The sequence below is a fragment of the Zootoca vivipara genome, chromosome 3, assembly GCF_965207765.1.
Source record: "Zootoca vivipara chromosome 3, rZooViv2.hap1.1, whole genome shotgun sequence".
In the NCBI taxonomy this organism is placed as follows: Eukaryota; Metazoa; Chordata; class Lepidosauria; order Squamata; family Lacertidae; genus Zootoca; species Zootoca vivipara.
In genome coordinates this window covers 75,853,219-75,867,198 of record NC_142586.1, presented here as the reverse complement: position 1 = coordinate 75,867,198, position 13,980 = coordinate 75,853,219, and the positions used below count along the sequence as shown (strand labels likewise).

The 13,980-nt window shown below is 41.9% G+C and overlaps 1 protein-coding gene across 1 annotated transcript in view; it reads right to left on the bottom strand.

Moving 5' to 3' along the window:
- The window catches only part of FMN2 (formin 2), a 170,877-nt gene that overhangs the window by 130,639 nt on the left and 26,258 nt on the right, over positions 1-13,980 (bottom strand). The window contains exon 4 of the mRNA XM_035108373.3: positions 5,739-5,886. Within this exon, the coding sequence (XP_034964264.2) occupies positions 5,739-5,886 (148 nt within the window). The remainder of the gene's footprint in view (positions 1-5,738; positions 5,887-13,980) is intronic.

The following is a 13,980-nucleotide window of genomic DNA, read 5'->3' as shown; positions in this document are numbered from 1 at the left end:
AGGAAGTAAGAAACCTCCGATAACTAATATTTTGCATTAAGGTGCTTAATTTTCCATTAGCATTTCTGGGTGGAATCCAGCTGGTTTTGCTCTGATGATGGAAAGCATCCATTAGCAGAAAACGAAGGGAGGCATTTTTTACGGCAACCTTCCATCTCTCCCAAAATAAGTTTTGAGCAGATCTGAAGGGAGAGAAATTGCCTCCTTCCTTGTTCTAATGAGAAATGCCCTCTGCCAGCAGAGCAACACCAACTGGATTCCACCCCCAGGACTGATATTTTTTAATGGGTTACAACGATTATTTGACTTGTTAACATATATCATTTATTCTCATTTACATACAGTTTAACTTTCCTGTTAAATTCATTATATAAATTCATTATATAGCCCATTACTTACCCTGTTCATCTTCTATTAGCATGCATGTAAAAAAGTTCACAAAATTACTTTCACTTGGGAGCAATTTCATTAACTCAAATCAGTTTGGACAATAGGCGTACCCTTAATTCAGATACAACCTTTCTCCAAGAACTGTTTGAAAGCAGCTTGACTTTTTCCATATTATATTTGGAACTCATACTTCAATGCATTCACATTGGTGCACTGCGACTTGGGAAATGTTGGGATGGGAAGGTAAGCACTTTGCCTAGACAGCCATTAGACATCCCTGCCTGTCCATGAACATCATGTGCCATGACACCTTGCTCCATTTTGAAATGGAGACAAAAATAGAGGAGGAGGCAGCAGCTGCAGTGGTAGCATCTATGAAAATCTCATTTACTAGATGGTTGGTAGCTGCTACCTGAGAAGAAGCCCTGTCATTTGTTGTCATTGGTACTTCACAATGCTAAAGTAGATGACAGAATGATTATGTACCTCCTGCCTAGGGTTCAGAAAGCAGAAAAAATCCCATGGACACTGATAAATCATCTATTCTTTTGGAGCTTCAAATGGAACAATTGGAAATAATTTTGAAGTTATTTGTAAAAAGATATACTGGATTTTCCCCTTTTTGTGGCTTTCAATGTTTGTTAGCCACCTTGAGAATTTGGATTAGAAATATATTGAACAAAATATGGGCTAGAAATATATGAAATAAAATCTCTAATGAAAAATTGTCAACTGATACCAAGAGAAGCTGCTGATTCGTAGTTAGAAGGGACTCTGAGGGTCATCTAGTCTAACTGCCTGCAAATAGGAATCTCAACTCGATCATACATGACAGATGGCCATCCAACTTCTGCTTAAAAACCTCCAAGGAAGGAGAGCCCACCACCTCTTATGGGAGTCTGTTCCACTGTTGAACAGCTCTTACTGTCAGAAAGTTCTTGATGTTTAGTTCGAATCTCCTTTTTTTGTAACTTGAATATTGAACCTTCTTCTTCCCATCTTCTTCCCCAGATACAGGCATACTTATTGAGTGAAAATTTGGGTTTTGGAAAGTTTTAAGACTAAACTCATGCTGAGACTTAGAGAAGGAAGAAACTACTAGAGTGTCACAGTGGCTCATGTCATGTCATGTTACAGACCTGTAGTTCGATAAAACAAAATGCCATTTTTCATCATTTCATCAAAATAGAATCATAGAATCATAGAATCATAGAATCATAGAATCATAGAGTTGGAAGAGACCACAAGGGCCATCCAGTCCAACCCCCTGCCAAGCAGGAAACACCATCAAAGCATTCCTGACAGATGGCTGTCAAGCCTCTGCTTAAAGACCTCCAAAGAAGGAGACTCCACCACACTCCTTGGCAGCAAATTCCACTGCCGAACAGCTCTTACTGTCAGGAAGTTCTTCCTAATGTTTAGGTGGAATTTTCTTTCTTGTAGTTTGAATCCGTTGCTCCGTGTCCGCTTCTCTGGAGCAGCAGAAAACAACCGTTCTCCCTCCTCTATATGACATCCTTTTTATATATTTGAACATGGTTATCATATCACCCCTTAACCTTCTCTTCTCCAGGCTAAACATACCCAGCTCCCTAAGCCGTTCCTCATAAGGCATCGTTTCCAGGCCTTTGACCATTTTGGTTGCCCTCTTCTGGACACGTTCCAGCTTATCAGTATCCTTCTTGAACTGTGGTGCCCAGAACTGGACACAGTACTCCAGGTGAGGTCTGACCAGAGCAGAATACAGTGGTACTATTACTTCCCTTGATCTAGATGCTATACTCCTATTGATGCAGCCCAGAATTGCATTGGCTTTTTTAGCTGCTGCATCACACTGCTGACTCATGTCAAGTTTGTGGTCAACCAAAACTCCTAGATCCTTTTCACATGTACTGCTCTCAAGCCAGGTGTCTCCCATCCTGTATTTGTGCCTTTCATTTTTTTTGCCCAAGTGTAGTACTTTACATTTCTCCTTGTTAAAATTCATCTTGTTTGCTTTGGCCCAGTTGTCTAATCTGTTAAGGTCATTCTGAAGTGTGATCCTGTCCTCTGGGGTGTTAGCCACCCCTCCCAATTTGGTGTCATCTGCAAACTTGCTCAGGATTCCCTCAAGCCCATCATCCAAGTCATTGATAAAGATGTTGAACAAGACTGGGCCCAAGACAGAACCCTGTGGCACCCCACTAGTCACTACTCTCCAGGATGAGGAGGAGCCATTGATGAGCACCCTTTGGGTTCGGTCAGTAAGCCAGCTACAAATCCACTGAATGGTAGCATTGTCTAGCCCACATTTTACCAGCTTCTTTACAAGAATACCATGGGGCACTTTGTCAAAGGCCTTGCTGAAATCAAGATAGGCTACATCCACAGCGTTCCCTTCATCTACCAGGCTTGTAATTCTGTCAAAAAATGAGATCAGATTAGTCTGACATGACTTATTTTTCAGGAACCCATGCTGACTTTTAGTGATCACAGAGTTTCTTTCTAGGTGCTCACAGACTGTTTGCTTAATGATCTGCTCTAGAATCTTTCCTGGTTTTGATGTCAGGCTGACTGGGCGGTAATTGTTTGGGTCCTCTCTTTTCCCCTTTTTGAAAATAGGGACAACATTTGCCCTCCTCCAGTCTGCTGGAACTTCGCCTGTTCTCCAGGAATTTTCAAAGATTATTGCCAGTGGTTCTGAAATCACCTCTGCCAGTTCTTTTAATACTCTTGGATGTAGTTCATCTGGCCCTGGAGACTTGAATACATCTAAACTAGCCAAGTATTCTTGTACTACCTCCTTACTTATTCTGGGCTGTGTTTCCCCTGCTGAATCATCTGCTCCATATTCTTCAGGTCGGGCGTTTTTTTCTTTCTTGGAGAAGACTGAGGCAAAGAAGGCATTGAGGAGTTCTGCCCTTTCTCTGTCCCCTGTTTGCATTTCACCATCTTCTCCTCTGAGTGACCCCACTGTTTCCTTGTTTTTCCTTTTGCTACGGACATACCCATAAAAGCCCTTTTTGTTGCTTTTAACCTCTCTGGCGAGCCTGAGTTCATTCTGTGCTTTAGCTTTTCTGACTTTGTCTCTACACGTGCTGGCTATATGTTTGAATTCCTCTCTGGAGATTTCCCCCCTTTTCCATTTTTTGTACATATCCCTTTTAAATCTTAACTCAGTCAAAAGTTCTTTAGATAGCCAGCCTGGCTTCTTTAGGCACCTTCCATGTTTCCGTCTTATTGGTATTGCCTGAAGTTGTGCTTTTAATATCTCCCTTTTAACAAACTCCCAACCATCATGAACTCCCTTCCCTTTTAGTATTACTGTCCATGGGATTTCACCCAGCGTTTCCCTAGGTTTTCTGAAGTCGGCTTTCTTAAAGTCTAGAATTTGGACCTTAGTATGCTTGGTTGCTCCTTTCCGCTGGATAATAAACTCCAGAAGAGCATGGTCACTCCCACCTAATGATCCTGCCACTTCTACCCCACTAACCAAGTCATCACTATTGGTTAGGACCAGATCTAAAATGGCTGATCCTCTTGTTGCTTCTCCCACTTTCTGGACAATGAAGTTGTCTGCAAGGCCAGTGAGGAATCTGTTCGACCTTATGCTCTTGGCTGAGTTTGACATCCAACAAATATCAGGATAGTTGAAATCCCCCATTACTACTATCTCACTTCCTTTGGAATGCTTGGCCATCTGTTCCAGGAAGGCATCATCTGTGTCCTCAGTTTGGCTTGGGGATCTATAGTAAACTCCCACAATGAGATCACTGTTGTTTTTCTCTCCCTTAATTTTGACCCAGATACTCTCAATTTGGCTTTGAAGTTTTAAATCCTGGATCTCTTCACAGGTATACATATCCCTAACATATAAAGCTACTCCTCCTCCTTTCCTGTTTGGTCTATTTCTCTTAAATAGATTGTATCCCTCTATTACTACATTCCAGTCATGAGACTCATCCCACCAGGTTTCAGTGATGCCTATTATGTCATATTTAGTTTGCTGTACCAAGAGCTCAAGTTCATCTTGTTTATTTCCCATGCTCTGTGCATTAGTATACAGACATTGAAGACCGTTGATCATTCCCCCATGTCTCTTATTTAAGGATATTTTCGTCCCACCACTAGGTCTGCATGCTGCTTGCTCCATTTGGTCCTTGACATTCGGATGATCATCTTCAGCATTTGATAGACTCCTACCTTCAGGACCACTGTCTCCCTCCCCCACATAAGTCAGTTTAAAGCCCTCCTGATGAGGTTTTTGAGTTTCGTGGCAAAAACATTCCTCCCAACTTTTGTGAGGTGCAGTCCATCACTTGCCAGAAGTCCATCTTCAAGAAACTGCAGACCGTGATCTAGGAATCCAAACCGTTCCTGTTTGCACCATTTGCGAAGCCAGTTGTTCACTTCCCCTATTTTTCCCTCTCTCCCTGGGCCATGTCGTTCAACTGGGAGGACAGAAGAGATGACAATTTGTGCATCTAATTGCTTCAACTTCCTGCCCAGAGCCTCATAATCATTTTTGATCTTCTGTAAGCTATGGCTTGCAGTGTCATTGGTTCCCACATGCACCAAAAGGAAGGGGTATTTGTCGGTGGGTTTTATGATTCCTTGCAGCCGTTCTGTTACATCTTTGATCTTGGCCCCAGGTAGACAGCACACCTCTCGAGACATCTTGTCAGGCCCACAGATTACTGCTTCTGTACCCCTCAGTAGGGAATCCCCAATCACCACTACACGCCTCTTCATAGGCTTGGTTGGGATTCTTCCATGTGCTGTCCCTTCCAAGGTTACCTGCATATTCCCAGAGGACTGACTTGGTTGCTCGTCTTCATATTCCTCATCAACTGTGATGAGGGAGAGATCCTCAGGTGGAGTCTGTTTCTCGTCTTCCATGAGCACTTCAAAACGGTTGTGTAATTCTAAGCACTCAGAGCGATCCCTGGGCCTTCTACTTCTATGAAAATATTTTCTGAATATACACTCCTGTCACAGAATAAAACTCAGCTTTAAAATAAAAAATCATTTTATTTTTTTTATTAGATTGGCTATGAAGGTGCAAGGCTTCCATGAATGGAAGTCCTCTTCTGTGCACAAAAGGGCTTTTTCTGACTTGGTACAAGATCCTAGCATGAAAAACTAAACAAAACTGAAATTCACATGAGTGCATAAAATCTTGTGTGGTCTCTTGAACTATTACTCGAAACGTGTGCTACCGTAAGGCGTTGCACATCACACTTTTGTTAGCTCTTGCACAGGTTTATGGGAAAGCATCACTACTAAATGTTTACAGCTACCATATTTCTGGATCTAAACCCATGATTCCAAGCTAAGTAATACATTCTATTTGCACTTTCAGGCCTTACCTGTTTCTGAAGGCTTCACTCTCTGTCCTTCATCTGGAGGCTTTGGAGGGGGCCACACTGATGGAATTCTCCTTGGAAATCTTCCTTCAATGTAATCTGATGAGTGTGTGGGTTGGTTGACTGCAGCCCAAGTATAAAGTTGATCTTGCTGTAATTATTTACAAAATAAAAATAAATATTACATCTCTTCAAGTTCCAAAGCTATTGCCTCCAATGTCTATTTAGTTACCCAGTGCTACATCAGTAAAGGTAAAGGGACCCCTGACCGTTAGGTCCAGTCGCGAATGACTCTGGGGTGTGGCACTCATCGTGCTTTATTGGCTGAGGGAGCCGGCGTACAGCTTCCGGGTCATGTGGCCAGCATGACTAAGCCACTTCTGGCGAACCAGACACACGGAAACGCCATTTACCTTCCCACCGGAGCAGTACCTATTTATCTACTTGCACTGCATGCTTTCAAACTGCTAGGTTGGCAGGAGCTGGGACCGAGCAAGGGGAGCTCACCCCATCGCGGGGATTCGAACCGCCGACCTTCCGATCAGCAAGCCCTAGGCTCTGTGGTTTAACCCACAGCGTCACCTGTGTCCCTTGTGTTACATCAGTACTTTATCTTATCTCATGAAATTTCCAGTTATTGGAGGTTTTTTAAGGTTTACTTGAAATTCTTGGTTCAGAGTTAGCAGCAATAGAAAACCCATAGCTATATTTGTCCATTGAACTACACCATAGAGCTAATAGAAATATTTCAGGGCAATACTTCTGAACTAGGTGTCTCCAGATAATCCTAAAATGCATTCCAAAACTGACCCTTTAAAGGAATAAAAACATTTTGTGAGCCTATGGTACAAGGATGTGCTGTGTAATAAAGAGGTTATTTATTGATGTTTAAAACAAAAGGATAGAGGCAGTGCACCTTGAAATCTCAGCAATAATTTTGCAATAATTTGACTTTTGACCCAATAAGATATTTTTTTCTGGGGGGGGGGAAGTCCCAGATCCCAAATAAAACAATTTCCATCTATGTAACACTATTAACAAAACAACTAAAAAAAAATAAGATAAACATCACAGTTACACCAAAAATCGTATTATAAATGTTTCTGCATGCTATTATGATTGATGAACAGATGACAAGGCGAAATACGGTACACGTTTTGAAATGAAAAACCATATGAATCAAGGAAGCTTCATTTAACTAAGGCTGGATTTAGACCCATCAAAAAAGCGATTCAGTTAAACGGGTTGTAAACTTCATAAAGAGAAATCCCATTGGTGAAAGACGGGACTCCACAGCGCCATCTGGTGTTACAGAGTTATAATGCATATAAAGCATTTTTTCTTTACCAATGTAGCTAAGTCAATAATAATAATAATAATAATAATAATAATAATAATAATAATATATTATTTATACTCCGCCCATCTGGCTGGGTTTCCCCAGCCACTCTGGGCGGCTTCCAACAGAAAAATAAAACACAGTAATCTAGTAAACATTAAAAGCCTCCCTAAACAGGGTTGCCTTCAGATGTCTTCTAAAAGTCTGGTAGTTGTTTTCCTCTTTGACATCTGATGGGAGGGCGTTCCACAGGGCGGGCACCACCACCGAGAAGGCCCTCTGCCTGGTTCCTTGCAACTTGGCTTCTCGCAACGAGGGAACCACCAGAAGACCCTCGGCGCTGGACCTCAGTGTCCAGGCAAAACTATGGAGGTGGAGACGCTCCTTCAGGTATACTGGAACGAGGCCGTTTAGGGCTTTAATGGTCAGCACCAACACTTTGAATTTTGAGAGAGAATATAATGAAAATGATGTATAGATGGTACCTTGCACCAGTAAAATTGGCTAAGATTTATCATAACAAAGATAATAAATGTTGGAAATGTAAGAAAGAGGAAGGTTCCTTTTATCATATGTGGTGGACTTGCCCATTAGTGAAAGATTTCTGGGGAAAAAATTATAATGAATTAAAGAGAGTGTTGAAAAACACATTTACCAAGAAAACAGAATCTTTTCTATTGGGTATAGTCGGGAGAGAGATTCCTAAGAAAAATGTTAATTTTTTATGTATGCCACAACGGCGGCAAGAGTTCTGCTAGCTAAGAACTGGAAATCCCATGAATTACCAACAGTGGACGATTGGCAAATGAAGATGATGGAGTACATGGAAATGGCTGAGATGACTGGAAGAATCCGTGACCGGGGAGAAGAAGCGACAGAAGAAGAGTGGAAAGACTTTAAAATCTATTTGAAAAAACATGCAAAAATTGTATACCAAGAATAGTTTTAGAATTGGATAGAAGCTGAGGATTTCAAATCTAAGTGAAGTACACAGAAAGGATAGATTTGAAATTTTAAGATATGTATATAAAAATGCATTAGAAATTGCTAAAAGATAAAAATGAAATGAAGGGCAGATGGAGGGAACTCGAGGAGGTCCCTATATACAATGTTAAAGAAATTTGTATTTGTATTTAGATGTTTGTTTTCTTTCTTTTTTATTGTTATGTTATTTTTCTTTAATGTGTTTTACTGCCTTTTAAGTTGTTGTTAATTTTTTGTTTTTCTCTTTTGTGTTTATAAAATCAATAAAAATCATTATTAAAAAAACACACACTTTGAATTGTGCTCGGAAACGTACTGGGAGCCAATGTAGATCTTTCAAGACCGGTGTTATGTGGTCTCGGTGGCCGCTCCCAGTCACCAGACTAGCTGCCGCATTCTGGATTAGTTGTAGTTTCCAGGTCACCTTCAAAGGTAGCCCCACGTAGAGTGCATTGCAGTAGTCCAAGCGGGGGATAACTAGAGCATGTATCACTCTGGCGAGACAGTCTGCAGGCAGGTAGGGTCTCAGCCTGCGTACCAGATGGAGCTGATAGACAGCTGCCCTGGACACAGAATTGACCTGCGCCTCCATGGACAGCTGTGAGTCCAAAATGACTCCCAGACTGCGCACCTGGTCCTTCAGGGGCACAGTTACCCCATTCAGGACCAGGAAGTCCTCCACACTTGCCCGCCTCCTGTCCCCCACAAACAGTACTTCTGTCTTGTCAGGATTCAACCTCAATCTGTTAGCCGCCATTCATCCTCCAACCGCCTCCAGGCACTCACACAGGACCTTCACCACCTTCACTGGTTCTGATTTGAAAGAGAGGTAGAGCTGGATATCATCCGCATACTGATGAACACCCAGCCCAAACCCCCTGATGATCTCTCCCAGCGGCTGCATGTAGATGTTAAAAAGCATGAGGGACCAATGACCTGTCTATCTCACTACTACATACTCTGACTGACATTGGGTCTCCAAAGTTTCAGAGAGAGTACTGGAGATGCTGGAGATTGAACCTGAGACTTTCTGCATGCAAAGCAGATACTCTACCTCTGAGCTATGGCCCTTCCTCATGAGTAAGACAGACCACACAAGCAATGCCCCATAATCAAACAACTGGCATTGCCAAGACCAGTATCTACCATAGTTTATTTTTAATGGTGGTCAAGCAAGTTGGGGGGGGCTTTGTGTGTGGAAATTAAAAAGGCAGGGACAGACAGCTTGACTTATTACCAACTGAAAATTAGAAACATTTAATGGCAGCACTAACTGATGGGTTTATAGCTGAATTAAATGTCAGCTTGCGCAACCAGGTTAGCCCTGTGCCTTTCACTTTCTCAGCTCCAGTTGTCCCATGGATAAAATAAGAGTAATGGTGATTTGCCTCATGAGGGTTATGAAAAGGAAAATGTTTAACTCTGGTGTTATTATCACCATCAACAGGGGAAGGGGTGGAATGCTGCTTTAGACATTTTTGTTTCTATCATTCTAATGTGCAGTGGGATTTAATGGAGATGGCTGCATTTAGCAATAGAAGAAGAAGAAGAAGAGTTTGGATTTGATATCCCGCTTTATCACTACCCAAGCAATGTTGAGTTATATTGTTAGCCAAATGATACAGGGATAAGTGAAGCAAACTATTGAATACCAGTGCATTTTCGACACCAACAGTTTCCTCAGTCACAGAATAATGGCATTCAGTTTTCAGAGAAAACCCACTTACATTACATCAAGGCACAGAATTATATGTTCAATTGTAAATGAAGAGTGGATGAAATTCAAGCAAGGTCTAGCTAAATTTAAATTGGGGGATTTTTATAAACCTGGTTTTAGAAGTAGGTTCAACGAGTCTACCATCTCTAATCTCCTTGCGTTCTAAAATGAAGAGGAGCATTTGCACATATATATCGACAGACTACAGGTTTACGTATTTTACACCACACACTAAACTTTCTAAAGCAAAACAGTATGCATGGCTGTGGAAGGTTGAGAATAAATAAAGATACCAAATCTTAGCATAACAGTACTGACTGCAATATTAACAATAAGAATTCTTATGGCAAACCAGCTTGTTTGAAAAGTGCACAAGGCAGTAAAGTTTTCTATATTGTTGGCCCCACTGTGCTTTCATCTCATTTGCTAAATGCAAATTTGCATATATATATATATATATATATATATATATATATATATATATATCTGCATACGTCTTTTGCAGCCCAGGATGACAAGCCCTTCTCTTACCAGAGTCAAATTATTGGATATGTAAGTAGTGTCCAGTTTTCCCCAGTTAATAATCTGCCCACTAATGAAACAAACCAGATGATATTTTTTTTTTATAAAAAAAGGCATGATAGCTTTACAACTTATCTGCCTGGTATATATATAGCTATCAACAAAACAAGGATCCATGCGTACAGACACTCTTACACAGCAATTCTGGCTGGTTCTTTAAAACTGCAGAGCTATCCTACATGGGTGAGGCAAGCTACTTGCCTGCATAAGCTGAAGGCACTGTTCCAGTTCTGAATCAGTAATGGTACCATATTTCTTTTCATTACATTTAATCAAACAGCCTCGTTATCCATAAAATATATCTTCATGCCAGCTTACAAAATAGTTGCTTCCCACCGACAAAAATTCAGTAGCTGCATTGTTAACAGTTAAGTTCACATGGTACTTACCGCAAGGAACAAGTGTACATGACCTCCAAGCTGAATTCAGGGAGTGTCATTATCTTATTTGTATCTTTACTGACGTAGACAGACTCATCTCATGAATAAATAAGTAGCTCACAGCGCATATAAGCAGCAAAGTCATTGCAGCTCAGCGCAATGCCGGTGCCTCTTCACAACGCTACACGCAGGTTTGGGAAGAAAGACCCAAAGGTAAAGCAGTCTGCCCTGAAAGGGTTAACATGCGATAGAAATAGCACTGAGATCAATTCACACAGACCTGCCCAAACTGGTTATAAGGATGTTAGAAGGAGCCTTAGTCAGCAGTACTGAATTAGCTGGGGAAAACAGAAAACTACAAAGAGGCTACACTGAACAGAAATTACAGGATATAAGGGGGAGAGATTGCTATTATTGCTTCAAGTGTGCTCCCTTCTAATCAACTAAAAATTATGCCAAAAATTGCTGCGTACATTAGCTCTATTTTGATTATTCTCCAGCAAAACTACTGCAGGGGGAGCAGCTGCACTACTTCAACACATATTTCACAGAATCCTAGAGTGGGAAGGGACCCCAAGAGTCATCTAGTCCAACCCCCTGTAATTGTGGAATCTCAGCTAACGCATCCATGACAGATGGCCACCCAACCTGTGCTTAAAAACCTCCAAGGAAGGAGAGTCCACCACCTCTCGTGGATGTCTGTTACACTGCTGAACAGCTCTTACAGTCAGAAAGTTTTTCCAAATGTTTAGTCGGAATCTCCTTTCTTGCAGCTTGAAGCCATTGGTTTGAGTCCTACCTTCCAGAGCAGGAGAAAACAAGCATGCTCCCTCTTCCATGTGACAGCCCTTACGATATTTGAAGATGGCTATCCTATCTCCTCTCAGTCTCCTCTTTTCCAGGCTAAACATACCCAGCTCCTTCAACTGTTCCTCATAAGGCTTAGTTTCCAGACCCGTGATATCTTGGTTGCCCTCCCCTGCACATGTTCCACCTTGTCAACATCCTTCTTAGATTGTGGTGCCCAGAACAGGACACAGTATTCCAAGTGTGGTCGGACTAAGGAAGAATAGAATGGAACTATTACTTCCCTTGATCTGGACACTATACTTCTGTTAAAGCATTTTAGAAAACACTGGATTCAGAAAAGAAGGCAATACATCAGGACCAGTCCTATGATTAGTCAGAGTAAGGCAACCACATCAAGTAGCAGACACTGCTTGTGCTACTACTTCAATTTATATTCCACCCTTCCTCCTGAGGAGCGCAGGGTAGCAATGATAAAACATTTTTTTTAAAGTGTAATAACAGTTAAAACCATTATCTTAAGCAGTGGTCTCAGGGTTGCCAAGAACAGTGCCTTTCAGCAAAAGCCCAGATAAACAGGTGTGCTTTTAGATTATATTTTGACAGATCACAATATTAAGTCTGCTTCCCTCCCCTAGACACATTAATTCCTAGGCCTGCTGCGATGGATCAGTGCAAGTTGGTTCCATCTGATCCAGAATCCTTTTTCCAGCCGAAATGCTTCTTCTTTGGAAGCCCAACAAGCAGGGCATGTCCATATCCCCCTGTTATTTCCCCCACAGCACCTGACATTATGAGGTAGACTGCCTCTGAACTCTGAATCCTCCGTAAGTGTACCTATTCCTATGGCCTATGGCCACCACCGCCATCCTGTAACAGCGAATGCATCCCATGTTAATTGTATATTGCATGACAAAATGTTTCAAAATATTGTTGAACACTGTGTATGTTCACCCCAAAAGCAGCTCCCCTCCCCCCACTCACAACTCTGTTCTGGTCTGTGACAAACTTGCTCTCCAGGTAAAACATGTCCTCAACGGCCTGCAATGGTGCTAGGGTCAGTTAGGAGCACCAATTCTCAACTGTCCCGCAGAGGCATGTAGCAGAGCTGGGGGGAAACTGCCACTGCTGCCATGGCAACCTGAGGCCTCCTTCGAGCACACACACTATGGCAGTCGCTGTGTGGGCATCTCAGTGCTAGCAGCGTGCTTCCCCCCCCCCCCGCGCTTGCACACATGTGTTACAGAAGCCACATTGGGCCAATTGTGGCTGAGGCCACCCTCCATTTCACATGTGTGTTCAGGCCCCTCTCCTGGGGGCTGATGGGAGTTGAATTAGAGAAGAAGGGCACCATGTTGGTGGGGAAGGGAAGGAACTCTCATGCCTCCACAGCCCCCATCCATAGGCTGCATAAAATCCTGGGGGCATCCTGGGATGAAGGTAAAGCCCAGGGCGCCTTCAAAGAAATTATGGCTGTCTCGCTTAAAATGGGGCACTTGATAGATATGAACTGTTAGTCCGGGCAGTTTCAGTATACAATGGGACAGTGTGCCAACTTATCCCTTGCCTCAGGCAATGAAGTGACAAATAATCTGCTATTTTAAATTTCCAAGGCATGGCTTACCTAAAATATCAAGAATACTGAATAATAATACGAGGCAGCTTTGTTTGTTCCTAATGTGATGAACCAGCCCCATATATACTTGGGGTGCAATAATTGCTGGGGATCGTGGCATGCCTATTTCTATGGTATATAAACTTTGTGGTTCTTACCCTTGGGGAAATAATCCATTTTATTTCAAAATATGAAATAGAGACCTACAGCCTGAAATAGTATGGTATTCAACACCTGCCAAATCCACATCATTGAATACTGAGGAGTTTGTTTCTAAGATGGTAGCTAAAACCTCAACAAATTTCATTTATGAACCGGTATTACTGCAAAAGTGGTAGATGCCTATATTAATTGTAAGTAGAAGTATTCTAAGACACAAATATATTAGGAGAGGGCCCTTATGGGAGTGAATTCCACAACTTTAAATAACAACAAAGTTCAGTGTTGCCGCAAAATGGAAAAATAAGAATCCTTCTAATATCCACAGACATGCACAAATACGGGTTTTAGCTGAAAATTGCATTCATGATCATACTCAGCAATGCAATTTTCAGTTTGGAGTCAGATGTTTTCCTGTGTTGGGAGCTCTTTCCGTTGCTGCAGATGGGTGGGTAGAAAAAACATTATGATTTTAAATGCTTGAAAAAATCCATTGTTTACAAGGCAATTCTGTGGCAAGAAAGGACAAACACTGACCATCAAAAACAAACAGCAACATCTAGATCAGCAGGGGAAGCAACAGCATGGCAACTGGAAACATAAGTGCCAACTCTCTGGGGGCCTGGATGCCTGAGCACTCACAAATTTCCCCATGAAGGGGC